Source organism: Ambystoma mexicanum, chromosome 11 (assembly GCF_040938575.1).
Source record: "Ambystoma mexicanum isolate Mex_15411 chromosome 11, UKY_AmexF1_1, whole genome shotgun sequence".
NCBI lineage: Eukaryota > Metazoa > Chordata > Amphibia > Caudata > Ambystomatidae > Ambystoma > Ambystoma mexicanum.
This window is the reverse complement of record NC_090934.1, coordinates 172,649,286-172,665,335: the sequence shown is the minus strand read 5'-3', so window position 1 is coordinate 172,665,335 and position 16,050 is coordinate 172,649,286. Positions and strand designations below refer to the sequence as shown.

The window sequence follows — 16,050 nt, the reverse complement described above, 5'->3', positions numbered from 1 at the left end:
CTCCCTCCCACGCACAATACAAACCCACAAACACAAGCACCCGCTGTTTAAGGGAATGGTCAGTGCACTGCACTGAAAGTGCATGTTTCAACTTCTTCCTACACTTTTATTTTAAAAGAAACCCAATCTGGAACGGTTTCTTTTTAAAATAAAAGTATAGGAACAGTAAAACGTCATTTTAAAAAGTAGAGGAGCACCGCTCCCAACCGCTCCCGCCCACTTTGACCACTGATCTTAGACTGCGCAGACAACCTGGCGCCATTCATCACTTAACAACTCATTTGCTTCTAACATAGTGCCGGAAAACATGAAGGAAGCCTGAGTACTCCCATTACTAAAAAATCCACCTCTTGACCCAAAATTACCTCGAAACGCATAGACCTCTTCGTGGCATTTGATCTGGTGAACCATAACATCTTATGCCGTCACCTAGATAGCGATGCCCATTTTTCTAAAAATGCCATAAACTGGATTAATTCGTTCCTGACCAACCGATCTATGAGAGTCTCCTCATCCACATCGGCTGCACGCCCTACCTCTGTCACCTGCGGAGTCCCACAAGGATTGTGCGTCTCTCTGATGCTGTATAACGCATTCACGAAACCTCTCTTTGATAAACTACACAAATTGGGTGTCACATATACAAATGATGCAGATGACACCCAAATACTATTGTCAATCACTGGGGATTACGACTCAGACTCCCAATCGCTCAATGCTATCTCCCTCGCTATCCAAGCTTGCATGGCTCAACACAAACTATGTCTCAATGACGATAAGACAGAGATTCTGATCATAGGCAGCCCTGCGAGACTCAATAACCTTTCACCCTCCTACAAAGCCTTCGACATAGACAGCAACAATATCACAGTTGCCAAAGAAGTTAAGATACTATGGGTGTACCAAGACTCTTCACTCACCCTCACACGACAAGTTAATGCCATCACATCGGCGTCAACATATACTGCCAAACTTATCACTGCATGTAGACGCTACCTGACGATAGACCCTGGCCAGAGCTCTGATCCTCTCGAGGATCGACTATTGCAATGCCATTTTCGCAGCCTCCTCAGCAAAAAACATTAAGATGCTCCAGACTGCACAAAATAACGCAATCAGAGCTTTGCTTAATATCCCGAAATCAGACCACATATCAACAACTAGAAGAAACATTCACTGGCTACCAGTAAGAGACTGCATTAAATTCAAAATACTATCTCTCACCCACAAATGTCAATCTAACACCGCTCCACGCTACCTTTCAACCTGGTCGGCCTACTTGGGGCTGTTGACCACACAAAGATACAATAGATAAAAAGCAGGAGGCTCCAGCTTCTCTGTTATAGCAGCCAACCACTGGAATGCCATCCCAACGGAACTACGGACAGACCCCTCACTATGGTCCTTTCGTATAAAATCTTAAAACATGGCTCTTCAACCAGGATATTAAGAACCTACCTTGATCCACTAACAAGCTCTAGGACCCCCACCTGGTTACTAGACACGGAAAAGATTGACAAATAGCGTAACCAGAAACTGGAGGTCTAGATGTTGTATATGCTCCCTCAAAAAATACTAGTTTAAATTGTAACTGAACTTTCACATGTGACTAATGCAACTTTACAAATGTATACTATACATGTACGTGTAATTTTACTGTATAACCAAGTCTCTGTACTGTAACCACATTCTTAAATTCAACCGCCCAGATGCCTGAGGGTTAGGGGCGCTATATGAATGTAATAAAAAATAATAATAAAGCAAGTGACTGTGGTATCTGTCAGAGTGTTGTTAAAGGAGTGCAGAGAGTTGAGTTGGTATATCTGTGGTGGGTTACTGTGGTCTTTAAGGAAATTTAGTGTAGGCCTGTCTATTCAGTTGGTGTACGTTCTATTGTGTGAGACATGTGTTGCTCCTGGAGTTGTGTGTCGAGATGCGTTGTTAGACTAGAGGGTGTTATGTCAGGTAACACTATGACATGACAAAAATGCAGCCACCACAGTATCTAGTCAGTTTCCTGGGACCTCCCCTATGAATGCCCACTGATACTGCATACAATGTGAGGGCCTCATTACGAGTTTGGCGGTATTCTGGCAGTAAATCTGCCAGAATACTGGCAAACAGAATTACTGTTACTGCCACTGGGTCTGGCAGATTTACTGCCGGATTACAAGTGGTGGTAGGCAGAGTTAGTCCCCATTATCTGGAGACCATCGGAGTCCGTGGGGATTTCAGCTGAACTACCACTTGCAGTAATTCTGCCCATTTTTCTGCAGAAAGTGGAGGCTTTACCTCCAGCATCATGCTGGAGGTAACCTCCAAACTAGCAATATGACAGAGCGGTAAAAGTGGTGGTAATTCCATTACTGACACTTTTTTTTACCGCTTTGCTGTACTCACCACGAGGGCCTTAGTCTTACATGGGATCATGGTAAAAGGCAGCTGGATATGCATCATTAACTGACAACTGACAAATCCAACAATGCACAACAACACGACCATAGCATCACTTTGCTGGCAGCTACCATCAAACTATGCATTTTCTAAAACGTATCATGTTTTTGGGCAGCGTCACTGGCAATTGCACCATTGGTTGCTGCACTGACACCACTAATTCCCAAAAATATTCCTTGGGGAAAACAGGAATAGGGCACCAAGTAAATGTGCCCCTCCCCCAGTGGCGGCTGGTGAGTTTGAAACCTGGTGGGGCGTAAACCTACACCACCCAAGGGAGGTGCGGGGGGTTCTCACACGCGAAGCTTTTTGAAAAATGGCCTCCAAAATGTGCTGTTTTTCTGTATCCCTACAGTCCCACTACCATCACTTGACACCGGATGTCTGCACTTACCCTCGCACTTGCCACCAGCTGGCCGTACTTTACTTATTGTTTATTTATTCTTTCATCCCATGTACTCCACTTTCCCCCTCCTTCCCATGCACTTGCGGGATCTAAATGACACCTGGCCTAGTAGGTAGAATGGTTGTCTGTCTTCCCTCTCTTGCCTCATTGCGCTGTGAAACACTTGTGTATAGGCGCGTTATAAATGCCATATCATATTGATAACCAAGGGTCAGGTGTGTGGATTCATGGCCCTGACCTGCGCTCGAGGTTGCCTGCGAGTTGTGGGGCTTCAGAGCAGCTGTAATGTCCAGCTCTACCATCAAGTGGCAGCAGCAAATAGCACTACCAGCCACCCCTAGAAGTGCACAGTAATGCAACCAAGCACCAACCAGCATCCAGAACTGCCATCAGCCCCATGAAATACACTGCACAGCAATCTAGCAGCATCAAACCTCACTATCCTCAAGCCAAGTGACCAGCATTGCCATTGAGCTCCAGAAGCACCACACAGCACTACCATGGACTGCCAGCACCACACAGCACTACCTTGGACTCCCAGCACCACAAAGTGCTATGTTCGATACAAGCAGCATACAGAGACAACAGAAGCCTTGGCTCCCACAGCATTTAACCCTTAGCTTACGAACACTAAACCTGCAGCCACATGTAAAGCGGTCTCGCCAAGCAACGGAGACCGCACAATGCTGTACATTGCACTTCCCCCCTTCTCCTGTGCATCTACAACCCGCCTCATGTTCATACAAATCATGCAAAACTGTTGCAAACCCCCCCCTCCTAACCACCACACCCCGAATGTCATAGCAGAGGGATGAATCCGTCTTCCCAAAACTGCAGTTCTCAGGGAGCCGGGCCTCTGTTTCTAATAACGAGAAGCAGAAACACGAAGAACCCCCACCTCTGACGGTGACAGGAAGGCACCAGGGCCGGAACAGCGGGGTACCTGCAAGGCACAGAGGTGTGGGAAAGTGCCTTTTAAAGAAATACTTTCAGAAAAAAATAGCCATACTAATATGAAACATCACTAAACTCAGATAATGATTTATTTCTCCACATTCATTTCTCTTTAGGATTTTGAGTTCTATATAAGATATCACACAGGTTTGATTAAAATAAAAGTGAAATATATGTATATATGTTTGCTATGTATTAGTTCTTCCCAAAACGGTACATGCTGTAAAAGACCAATAAAGCCCGGAAAACACTAGGGAGGTAACTCTCAAAACGAGTCTATCGACTTGTACATATCATTTCATTTTTCATGTATTACATGTGTAGAGTGCGGCCGCCAGAGCGCTATACAAGATAATATGGTACAATAATTAGATACAATGACCCAAAAGGGAAGAACTTTAGCGCAGGGGTGTTGCTAGTTCTGGAAAAGATCCGACTACGCTGATGTAGGTACTGTCGGGACTCAGGCCTAGCTTGCGTTTTGGTTTGTAGCCCCTGACCTTCTATCCAGGACTACAACCAAAAGACCCGGTGTTACAGCAGTCCCACCAACATGTGTTCCAATCCCGGCACTAAATGTCTGTAGCCCCGTTTTCATGTAAGCGGTCCCTTCTTTAGGGCCTTCTGAAGCTCTTGCTTAACGGGGAGCGTTTGCCATGCACTGGCAGTAGAACCCATCAATGCGAAAAACTGTATGCCAGTGTGTGAGGCCTCTGATGGTTGGAATCAATATTGTGGTTTTTCTTTGTGTCACCGGCGGTGACACAATGTAAAACCATAAAATTGATTCAAATGATACGGCAAAGTGGCTCAATCAAACAAAGCAAAGCGGGCGGGCGAGAGAATACACCGCCGGAGTCGGACCCCCATTGCAGACTTGCAAGTTGCAGTGTATGCTCCTCCCTAAGCTTGTAGGCTTGAAATTACAAGCTTACAAGCTTACAAGCTTAAGCATACACTGCAAGTTGCCAACCCTGAACACGCGCCACGGCCCGGGCCCACACAAATACACGAGTCACGAGTCCGACCATGCAGGCCGCAGCACATATTCAGAATCACTGAATCAGGCGGCCCGCGGGCAGGATTGGATTGATTCAGCAAAGCAGGCTGTGCAGCAGAAATTAAATAAGCAAGTTTGTTTAACATACTGCAACCCCGAACACGTGCCGTGCCGCGGCCCACACAAGTACATGACCAGCATTGTGCGGGCCGCAGCACGTATTCAGGCGGGCAGGATTCAGTCGCAGTTACTAATTATTAAATTAACTTACCTGCTTTGTTAATCAATCTGCCTGGGCGCTGGGTGCTGGACTCCGTCAGGAGGAGGGCAGGCAGCAGGCGAGCCGAGGCAGCACGTCCGGTGACCAGTCTCGTCTGTGGATGGGCCTGGTGGTGAGGTCCCTGGCTGGAAGAAGTCCATGTCGACCAGCAGCTGAGCAGCAACAGGGCCCTCGGAAAGAAAGAACTAGAAGGAAGGCGAGGCACCTTGTGCCCATGACCCGACTCCACCCACCACACACAACACACGGATTGTCATTGGCTGGCAAACAGCCAATGACAATCCATCCACAACTTGTTGCTACGGCACACAAGGAGGAGAGGACACTCCACGCTGTTTGCGTAGAATGCCAAAGAGTGCAGGGCCACCCCTTCAGCGCCCCGCCAGCCTCTTCAATGGGCGAATGGTTACGTAGAGTGCGTGGAGCTACGAGCTCCACGCACTCTACATTGCAGGAAAAGCTACTAAATCTGGACGCGCCCCGCCGCAGTAGCAGGCGGCAGGCCTGGGCCAGGCCAGCATCCCAGGCTGCAAGGCCGCGCAGAGTGGCAGATTAATAAATAAATAATTAATCTGCCGCTCTGCACAGGTTTAAACGTAACTAACTCTTAAGAGAAAGAGAGAGACACTCATTCTCTTCTCTTCTTCTTCTCTCTGTGGTTGGGGGGCGGCGCCCCTCCGCCCAATGTAAGCAGCCGCCACTGCCATCCCCACACCAAAGTCTCAGAAGGTAGTCGCTCCCATACAGTTTCACGCGTTAGCAGCCTCTCCACCGAAGTTACTGTTTTGTCGCACCCAGGGCCATCTTAAGCACTTTTGGGGCCCTGGGCACGGACATCTTTGGGGTCCCCCTCCACCACACCAAAAGAATTAAGTGATCAAGAATATCTGCACCCCCCAAATAGTGTTGCCATTAGAGATCAAAAGAATAAAGTGCCTGTGGTGTGCAATATATCAATGCTCAGTATTATAGTGGAAGCAACATTATAGCCAGTGACACCAGGAGTGAGGCTGTTTTGAAGACCACACCCTGAGAAGGAAATCTCTCTGAAGGGCTGACAATTTTGAAAGGTTTAGGGACTGGCAATTTCGAGAGGCTAGGCAATACAAGATTCCATTAGATGCCCAGCATTATACACACTGGTTAAGGGGTGAATCTGGGATGTGTGCCAACTCTGCAATGTGTGCATTTGAACACTTTAATTACCAGTTCTTACCATGAAATAAAATAATCTAATTTTATAAATCTGACTTGGAAAGTACACCAATCACATTAGCAAACATGAATGTTTTTCAAAACAAAATATTATATAGAAGGCTGTAACACAGAATGATTCTAGCTTCATTCTACCCATCATCAAGAGAAGCATATAAGTACCATCATAACAGTCAGTGTGATTTAACAGACTTAATCTGGGTTGGTCTTTTGTATGTTAAAGCTTTACATAGTTCCAAAACACTGGCTTGTAAAATTGTCATTTATAAAAGTGCATAAAAACCTTTGACATTTACAAAAATGCAAAGCGTTTTTTGTGACAAACGAGCAGACTTTAAAATATGCTTGCCCGAGTCCTGCACCATCTGGTCCGCTCCCTTCTGTCTACCACCCCTTCCACTCCAATGGCCTAAATAAGAAGAGATCAAGTAATGGGCTAAACGATGCCACCAGCATGCGAGGAGGCAAACTTCCCAGAAGACAGTACAGTAATGTACGAGATATTAGATGATTTTACCAGGATCACTGTGTAGTCTGCTGGCAAAGCCAGGATACAAGCATGAATGCTTTGGTTGCAGGACCTTCACCATAAGGATGACATGTTCGTTTTTTATAACAACACCTATCTGGTTTAGGAACATTGCTGATAATAGCACCTGTTGTGCTGCAAGACCAAGTACATACGCAGGCAGGTTTATAAACTTCAGACATAGGAAAGGCTCAACCAGCCTTACAGGAATGTGCTATTATATTCTTGCATAGGAACACATATCTCTGCAATGAGTGCTTAACACACTGAGCTAACTTCGGAACCATTGTGGCACTCAATTTACCAATATACATTTTAAATTTGGCTATTGCACATGATCAACATAATTCCCACAGGAAGGAAAGAATGCTACAGGGGTTGTGCCTGAAGGAACACACAAACTATATGTAGCACAGTGAACACAGAAAGCATTACATGATTAATTGAACGAGGCAGATTTGCTTGCCTAAATAGACAGGCAATAGGTTTAGATTCTCAGCACCATGCCATAAAATAATCCTGATGTGTGCTAGAATAAAGGAATCTTATTTCTTTAGATCAGGGAGCCTTGTGGTGCCTCTTCCAAGGTGTGGGCCCTGGGCAAGTGCCCCTTTTGCCCTCTAATAAAAACGTCTCTGGTTGCACCCCTAGGGATAGTGGACTTGCAGGAACTTGGAAGAGCATTGGACGACCACACCAGGGTTAGCCCCCCCTTTCATGATCTTTTACAAAAACGGATCTGTTTCGTTAGATGTTGGGTAAGTTCTCATGGCACCACTCGCCACCAGGTTTTTGACTCTTTCTTCCACCTCTCTTCCCCCCAAAATGATGTCGCTGGCTCGGCCCCTGCGCACATGACATGGTACCACTTACAAACCATGGGCCCCAAACAGTCCAGTCGCAGACTGAGCGCATCTGACTTTTATGGCTCAAATATGAGCACTTATCAAGCTTACTTCTGGGCGACAACTTTCTTTTAGATTGCCTGTTAAAAACACACGCATACCATTCCAAGCTGTAGATTCCGGGTCTATTACAAAATAAAATGTGCGATTGCGCCCACGCGATGGCAGCCAGGCGCTAGCTAAGTGGTGCCCGGCTGGGTTATGCCGCCTTGGAATGGTTGGGGACCGTCGCCCATGCCAGTGGAGACACACATTTGCCTCCCACAGATAAGGGCAGTTGGTTCTCGTCGACGCCTCTCCCTTGCGCTCCTTATCACCTCAAGCCGTTTCTTCACGCTGCAGTTCGGCGGCGTCATCTTGTCCCCCTGGCACTTGCTCTGGAGAGGCCTACTCTGTCGGAGTTCTAGCCACGCCGCCATGCCTGCCCGCTATGCGCCCAGTATCAGAGGCCGCCTCCCGTGGCTGCTGCTGGTCGCACAGGCCGCGATGGTTCTATTCTTTCTGTTCTTCGTTTCCTTTGATCCCCCTGCAGACTCTTCCCTCGTGATGTACACAGGTACGCCCCTTCATGTACAGTGATTATGATCATGCGGGACACCGTAAGTACGCAACATCCGCAAGCGCAGGCGGGGCTTTGTTTTAGCACTGTGACACCGCATCACGGGTTTGAGTCATGTATGTTCAAGCAATGTTCGCAAGAAATGTATTAAATTATTTATTTGTGTTGTTTTTTTCTTTGACGTATAGTAAGGGCAGCTTGAGTTTGGACGATAGGCCAGCGTTTTTTTTTTTAGCTTCTGAAGTAAAATGTTGCCTAGGCTATGTGCACAGTTCAGGCCGTGAGTGATTGCTATGACCAACAGAAAGCCTCGTCGGCTGCTTGCCACCCCACTAGCTTGTTTGAGGTGTTTTCTGTCACATGGGAGTTCATTTTTGTGGCGGCCGTCCAAGCGCCTGGCGTGTCAAAAAAAGAAACGTGTAAAACGTTGAACGCGTGGTTGAAGTGCACTTTGCGATTTTTAGGCCCCACAGGAGATGTGCGCAGGGAAATTTCTAAATGATGTTTCGGGGAGCCATTGATTGTAGTCGGGAAAACCTGCGTGCACCTATGTTAAGAAAAGGGTACATTTGTTTTTGGGGCATAAACAGTTTCATCCAGCGCAGTTGTGTATTGCAGGAGCACATATCTGCTCACACATTCAATTTGAATGGGAACAATTAATTCACATCAACATGGTTAAGGGACTACCGTTGTGGGCAGCAACTGTGTGGTGCATACATTATAATGTGCTTCCTAATTCAAATGGCCATGGGGGATCCCCTGGTCTTATCAGTGAGGTTGCATAACATGCCCCCCCCCCGTTGAACTTGATCTCCAAAGATATTCAATCAATCCTTTATTAGATTCGGATTTCTCCATTAGCAGTAAAACAGTAACATTTACATACATACAAACATACATCATCATGTTACAATTTACCTTAACTTAAACAGGATTTAAAACGGATGCCCTGCTAGTAAGTGCTCTAAAATATATTTATATAAGGCACACAGTAACATCTGATATTTAGTACTTTAAAATAATGAATTTAAAACCGTTTACGCAAGTGTAAGTACCTTGGGTATAAAAGTAAGAAGTGACCCACTCTGTGGCATTTCCTAGCTATATCTTTATGCTCCCACCTCCTTCTCTCCTTCAGGGATGACAGATTCAACGTTGTCATTCTGATAAGTATTCTGCAGGGCCCTGATCTGACTGAACACCTTTCCCCGCCCCCATACATGAGCTCTAAATGAAGCAAGTAAGAGCAGTAGATGTGCCATCCCGACATTTCTCTCCAAGTCCCACCTCCTCACTTTCCGCTTTACCATGCTTACAATATGCGGCAGTGTACAACTCGACGGACAATCCTTATAAGGGACTTGCCATGTATTCAGTAACTTAATTGCCTCATTGTACCAATGATACTTAATAATTGCAGGCAATCCCTTGATTTCCCCTGTCACTCTCTTTAGGTTTGGTTTTGTTGGTTGGCCCACACAGGACCTTTAAAGAAATAACTGGCAAACTTTATTTTTGCCTCTATCTCCAATGATTGGACACCCAGTTCCAGCCTCAATGCACCATTTGGTGTACCTTGTGGAAGACCCACTCCTTTTTTCATTACTCCATTGTGGAATTTCTTCAAGATGCTATAATTGACAAATTGTCAGATCTCACTCCCATAGATCATCATGGTGCAGACGTTGGCTTTGTGCACTTCCAGACACTTATCGAGCATATGTCTGCCGAACATATGATAGAATCTAAGGCCACCCAACCTGGCCGACACCTTCACCGCAATAGTTGCAATATGCCCTGTCCATTGTCTGTTCTTTGCAAATAGCATGTCGAAGTAGCAATAAGATTTTACTACCTCCCACAAGGTGCCATTCTAAAGCCAGCTTTTCCCCTCCCGAATACCAGAAATTATGTCTTGGCACGTTTTAAATTTAGCCCATGGGAAGGAAAATATGCCTCGGCATACAAAAGACTCTTCTGCAGACCACCAGTGGTTAAGTCGATCAGAGCAGTATTGTCCTCGTACATTAAAAACCCAAAATGAATACCATTCAAATGTAGGACGTTTACCCCCTTTGTCACACCTGCTAAATTAAAATCAGACAAGTATAAAATAAATAATATTGGGGCCAAAGTGCATCCCTGCTTCACACCTTTATATGTTTGGAATGTTTCTGGTAGCAATCCGTCCGTGTAGACCCTCATATCTGTCCCTATAACAGATTTGCAACAGGTTCAAAAGCCCCACAGGTATATTCAAAGCAGCCAATTTGCCCCATAACGTTTGCCTGGGGATAGACTCAAATGCCTCTTCTAGATCAAGAAAGGCCATGTAAATCTTCATACCCCTGACCTTACAATATTTGTTTATCAGAGTGGAGAGCACTATACAATGATCTATTATAGAGTTGCCTTTTCTAAATCCTGTTAGGGAGAATTCTCTGTTTAGGCTGAATTTCCTAACCTAGTGAGTCCCCCAGCAGCTTTGCTGGATTTCTGGAGTTTGTTTTTTCCATCCTGCCAAGAGTGAGACTCTTTTTCTCCCACTCTTGGACATGTATGTGTGTAATTCCTTTGAATGTCAATGTGTTCTATGGGCTATGGGGTCTTTTACTCCATAGGGTCTCGTATGTTTTTCTAGGTGTGTTACACCGCACCCTATGTGCCGTAGCACTGGGGCTTCCTAGCGGACCTCCACCATAGACTCCATACCCGGGGACTGACTACTGTCTCCCCGGGCATGTAAAGTCACCATTGGCTTTACTAGACCTAAATTTACTAACAGAACTAGTACAAACCATCTTATTGTGGACGTACTAGTAGGGGTAATTCGATTACTCCTGGATCTGTTACTCGAGGGGGCACTGTCCCGTCCCCCCTCGTCGAGTTTTGGCTGGTGGCAGTGGAAACTACTTGTTATGTTCTACCCCGAACATAACCCTATGGGATTCGTCCCATTGTTGGAGATTGATACTTTTTCTCGTTAATCTCTAACGTACCACCGATCTACTTATCTTAAATAAGTTTATCGGATGGTATTTTCTGCCAGAACTCGGTTTGTAAAATGGCGTCTGTGTTCGTCTCTGTGACTCCTAAACCAAAGGTCGAGCCCTTTGTTCCACTTTTGGCGGGCTCTGTACAGAGACCCTCCAAAGTGGTGCCATTCTGTCTGGATTACCACAGGAGTGTGGGAGGGGATTTAGGCACCCTGGACCGAGTTGCCTTGCCAACTCCGGTCACACTCTGGAGTGATTGGCCCAAGTGGTGAGCCTTCCCGCTCACCACTTAGCATGTGTTGATTGACAGCTAGGCTGAATGAATGGGGGTTTTCTGCATAAAAGCAGGGCTTTTGGGACTGGATCTTGAGAAGTCGCCACAGGACCTAAGAATCCGACGAGGGTAACGCTGAGCCGACCTGCACGACGACACATCCGGTGGAGCCCTGCGGAACCGACTCACCACTTCCCGACGACAGAGGAGATCTCCCTGCCGGAGAGTCTCCTCCCCTGGCTGGTGGGAACAACCAGTCCCCTTTGCTTTTTATTCGCCTCAGGACGCAGTGATCGAATTGCCCGTGCAGAGCACCTCGGCAACTGGATAGCCACTACCCCTGTACCGCGACCAAAAGGTGGTGCCTTGTGACGGAGCACTCCGCGGCTGGTCTCTTCCCTGGTGGTGCACCGGACTTCACTTTTCTTCGACGACGAGAACCTCTCTACTCTTGGCAAAGACCTGACGTGCACCCACCACCAGGTACAACTGCCCCCGCCGGAACTGCCCTCCACAACAAGGTACCGTGTCCGCCTGGCTTCCCTTTCGATCGGTTCGAGTGAGGTGTCTTAATCCTCTCCGTTCCGTTGGGTCGCCTCCAAGCTTTTCTCATTTATTTGTTCTGAACTGGTTCAATCTGCCGATAACAATTTGCTACAAAGACTTGAATGCATCTCCACTAGAGACTTGTTGGGACATCGGGCCTTGCCTCTCTCCGAGTGGGCCTGGCCTCTGAACTTTATGATCTATTGTGATTCTTGCCTTCCTGCCTTGCATTTTATCCGCAAAGGATTGAACTGTGTTGATTTCATAACCTGCCTATCTTTTTCTCTAACTAATATTCGAGTGTCATCTAGGTTGAGGTATACACCTCTGTCTGTAAATAAGTGGTACCGGTAGAACCTAGAGTTGTCGAAATATTGCTAGGGGGATTGATCGTTTCTTCTTCGTAGAGTAATTGTGTTTGATTTGTTTGCCGTGATAGTGCCATAGTGTTTTTCATAGATGTGTTGTTATAAATAAATACCTTAATATCTTTACACTAAGCCTCGTTGCGTGTTTGCTTGTCTTGCTGTGAAGAATTGCCCTATTTTGTATACTCCACATACTGCTCAACTCTTCTTGAGGGAAGTCTGACTGCTCAGCCACAGCTACCAAGTGAATCTGTGTGGTACAGACTGCTACCAAGTGGTTTCACCGCCAAACACCTGTAGTCCTAAATCTTTTGCAGTGGTCCCAGAGGGAACTGCACAGGTTTCCGCCTAACAAATCCTGCCTGTAATGGCTCCAAGAGGTTAATTGAATCTGCGCACTCCTCTACTCTAGTAAGTATACAATTTGCAAATACCTTGGCCGGGATATGAATCAGTGAGATAGGCCTGTAACAATTAGGGTCTGCGCGGTCCACCTTCTTAAATACTGGGGCCACAATACTCTGCGACCAAGTACGAGGTAGTTTCCCAGACTGCGTTAAAGATTTTAAATAGAACAGGGGCCCACTAATCAGGCATATCCTTGATAATAGAGTATATTCCATCTGGGCCAGCTGCTTTCCCTCGGGGCAAAGCTCCTATTGTCACCTCATTCTCCTTAATATTAAAATAAGGAGCAATGAAATCATTATCTGGGACATATTAAGTTTATCATCCTGAAACACTGGCTGAAATGGCAATTTTTTGGCTGCAATCGGGAACATCTCCCTCACCTGCGGACTTTCCTTTGCCTACCATTTTCCAAAATAGCTTGCTGTCATTAGTCAGCACTGCCTGTTCCAATAGATCCCACTGTTTCACAGTGCATGCTGTTCTCCTCTGTCTTAATCATTTCTTGTAATCCCTTTTAAGCTTATTCAGCTTTCCCTGGTAGTTCACTTTCTCCCTGTTCATCATTTACAGCGTTGTCCTCGCGGCTCTGCCCTCCAAATCATACCACGGAGCGTCCCTTGAGCTAGAATTTTTCGGCGTTGTATACTTCCTATCAGAGGTGTTCATACAGCGAATCAAATCAATAAACTCATACTCACAGACTACTCCCCTACATTGGGGCTCATTAGTCAGAAGTCGAGCCCCTAATTTGATTCATCATTAGGGAATGAATAAACTCCCTAAATTCCACCATGCCACACCTTCTTTGTTGTGCTGTGCCTCATCCTTGCAAACTCAGCTCAGGCGATAGTTTAGTCACCTCCCCAAACTTTAACATAATAGAGGGAAGTGGTCACTCTCCACCCTATTTAGTAATTGGAACTGTCAATTTTGGGGAATAAATTGCAATCCATGATACAATAATCAATAGTGGAGACACGAGCGCTCCTCGTAAATGTGGGGCCTGCGGGCAGTCATCTGCCATCCTGCCATTTAATTCAAGGAGAGCATGTTATCTGCAAATACCTCTTAACAAGATTCCTTGAGCATCGGCTATAAGTGAAAATGGCATGCTACTGGGGATCCACAGATATTCACTGTCCCATACCAACGCGCTGAAAGACAGGTGAACAATATCTGTGATAATGGAACTTCCTATGGAGAGGACTGTCTTTCTCCTGCAAGTATACGTTTAAAGCAGTGGTAGAAGTGTACCAAAAAAGAAGTGAAACTGTGACTCCGGTTGCAGACAGAGTAGGAAGGAAGAAAGCAACGTGCAACACATTTTTTAAGGGGTGCACTCATGCTGGTTGACAGCCAACTGAGTTGAAACTTATTTCACCTTAGCTGTAACTGAGATCCAGTGATAAAGTGGAGAAGTGCACTTTAACTTCAAAAAGACAGTTCTAGAATGGTGAAAATGGTTGCAAAAAGTAGTAGATGTGTTAACAGTAAAAAAGTAGTGGAACACCGCTCTCGGCCGTTCCCGCTCACTTCGACCACTGGTTTAATGTGACACCGGGGCCAATTCATCGAATCTGGCGCAGATTTAGCGCACGCGGCTGGTGCAGAGAGGGAGCGTGCGCCAGCGTGCACTAGCCACGTGCGCCAAACAGCATTGAGCCCACCCGCGTATTCATGGATTTCCCAAGCCATTTGCAGCTGTGGCGCAGCAGAACATTCAGCAACGCCAGTTACGCCCCCAAGAACGCCCCTTGCGCCAGAAAAAGTAATAGAAATCCCCAATACGGCGCAAAGGGCCGCGCTAACCCTAGACCAGTTTACAGGCCCCCTACACTGTAATCGCATAAAAAAGTATGCATACCCCACTCGCAGAGCCAAAACGTGTGAAAATCTACTCGTGCACACCCTTGAGTACACGTACCCCGCTCATGGCAGCCAAAACTCATGAAAATATCCCCACGCACCGCCTTGAATACGCATAACCCGCGCGTGGCAGCCAAAATGCATGGAAATGGCTGTGCGTGTGGTGACAGGTGTTGGTGGGTCCCCCCTGTGGTGTGGGCTGCCCGTGGGTCATGGTCAGGGGTGTTGGGTGTTCCCCTGTGGTGTGGGTTGCCTGCGGGTCTTGGTCAGGGGTGATGGACTGCCTGCTGGGCATGGCCAGGGGTGTTGGGTGGTCCCATGTGGCACGTGCTGCCTGCGGGTCATGGACAGGTGTGTTGTGTGGTCCCCTGTGTTGTGGGCTGCCTGCGGGTCATGGTCAGGGGTGTTGGGTTGACCCCTGTGGTGTGGACTGCCTGCGGGTCATGGACAGGTGTGTTGGGTGGTGCCCTGGGGCGGGGGCTGCCTGCGGGTCATGGACAGGTGTGTTGGGTGGTCCCCTGTGGTGTGGGCTGCCTGCAGCGAGTGCACGCGGCTCCACACCATGTGGGTGCGTGATTCACGCGATTTGGCTGGCACCAGCGGGGTACGTGTATTCCGGGGTGTGTGAGTGCGCTTATCACGCGAGTTGGCTTGCACAAGCGGGCTATGTGTATTCTGGGGTATGCAAGTGCACTTTTCACGGGATTTGGCTGGCGCGAGCAGGGTATGTGTATTCCGGAGTATGAGAGTGTGCTTTGCATGTGATTTGGCTTGCGCGAGCGGGGTACGTGTATTCTGGGGTATGGGAGTGCGTTTTTCACGCGATTTGGCTGGTGCGAGTGGGGTACGTGTATTCCGGGGTATGCGAGTTCGCTTATCACGCGATTTGGCTGGCGCGAGCGGGGTACGTGTATTCCGGGGTATGCGAGTTCGCTTATCACGCGATTTGGCTGGCGCGAGCAGGGTATGTGTATTCCGGGGTACGTGAGTGCACTTTTCACGCAATTTGGCTGGCGCGAGCGGGGTACGTGTATTCCGGGGTATGCGAGTGCGCTTTTCACGCGATTTGGCTGGCGTGAGCGGAGTACGTGTATTCTGGGGTACGTGAGTGCACTTTTCACGCGAATTGGCTGGCGCGAGTGGGGTACGTGTATTCCAGGGTACACAAGTGTGCTTTTCACGCAATTTGGCTGGCGCTAACAGGCTACGTGTATTCCGGGGTACGCGAGTGCGCTTTTCACGTGATTAGTCTGGCGCGAGCAGAGTATGTGTATTCCGGGGTAC

General features: G+C 47.2%; 1 protein-coding gene across 2 annotated transcripts in view; it reads left to right on the top strand.

Moving 5' to 3' along the window:
• RHCE (Rh blood group CcEe antigens) overlaps window positions 1-16,050 on the top strand; it is a 692,073-nt gene that overhangs the window by 146,073 nt on the left and 529,950 nt on the right. Inside the window, exon 1 of one of the 2 annotated variants that reach the window (XM_069622727.1) lies at window positions 7,904-8,299. The exons of the other annotated variant lie outside the window; for it this stretch is intronic. Within the exon in view, the coding sequence (XP_069478828.1) occupies window positions 7,945-8,299 (355 nt within the window). The 5' untranslated portion in view covers window positions 7,904-7,944. Of the gene's footprint in view, window positions 1-7,903; window positions 8,300-16,050 lie in introns of those variants that run through there. 2 annotated transcript variants of the gene reach the window in all.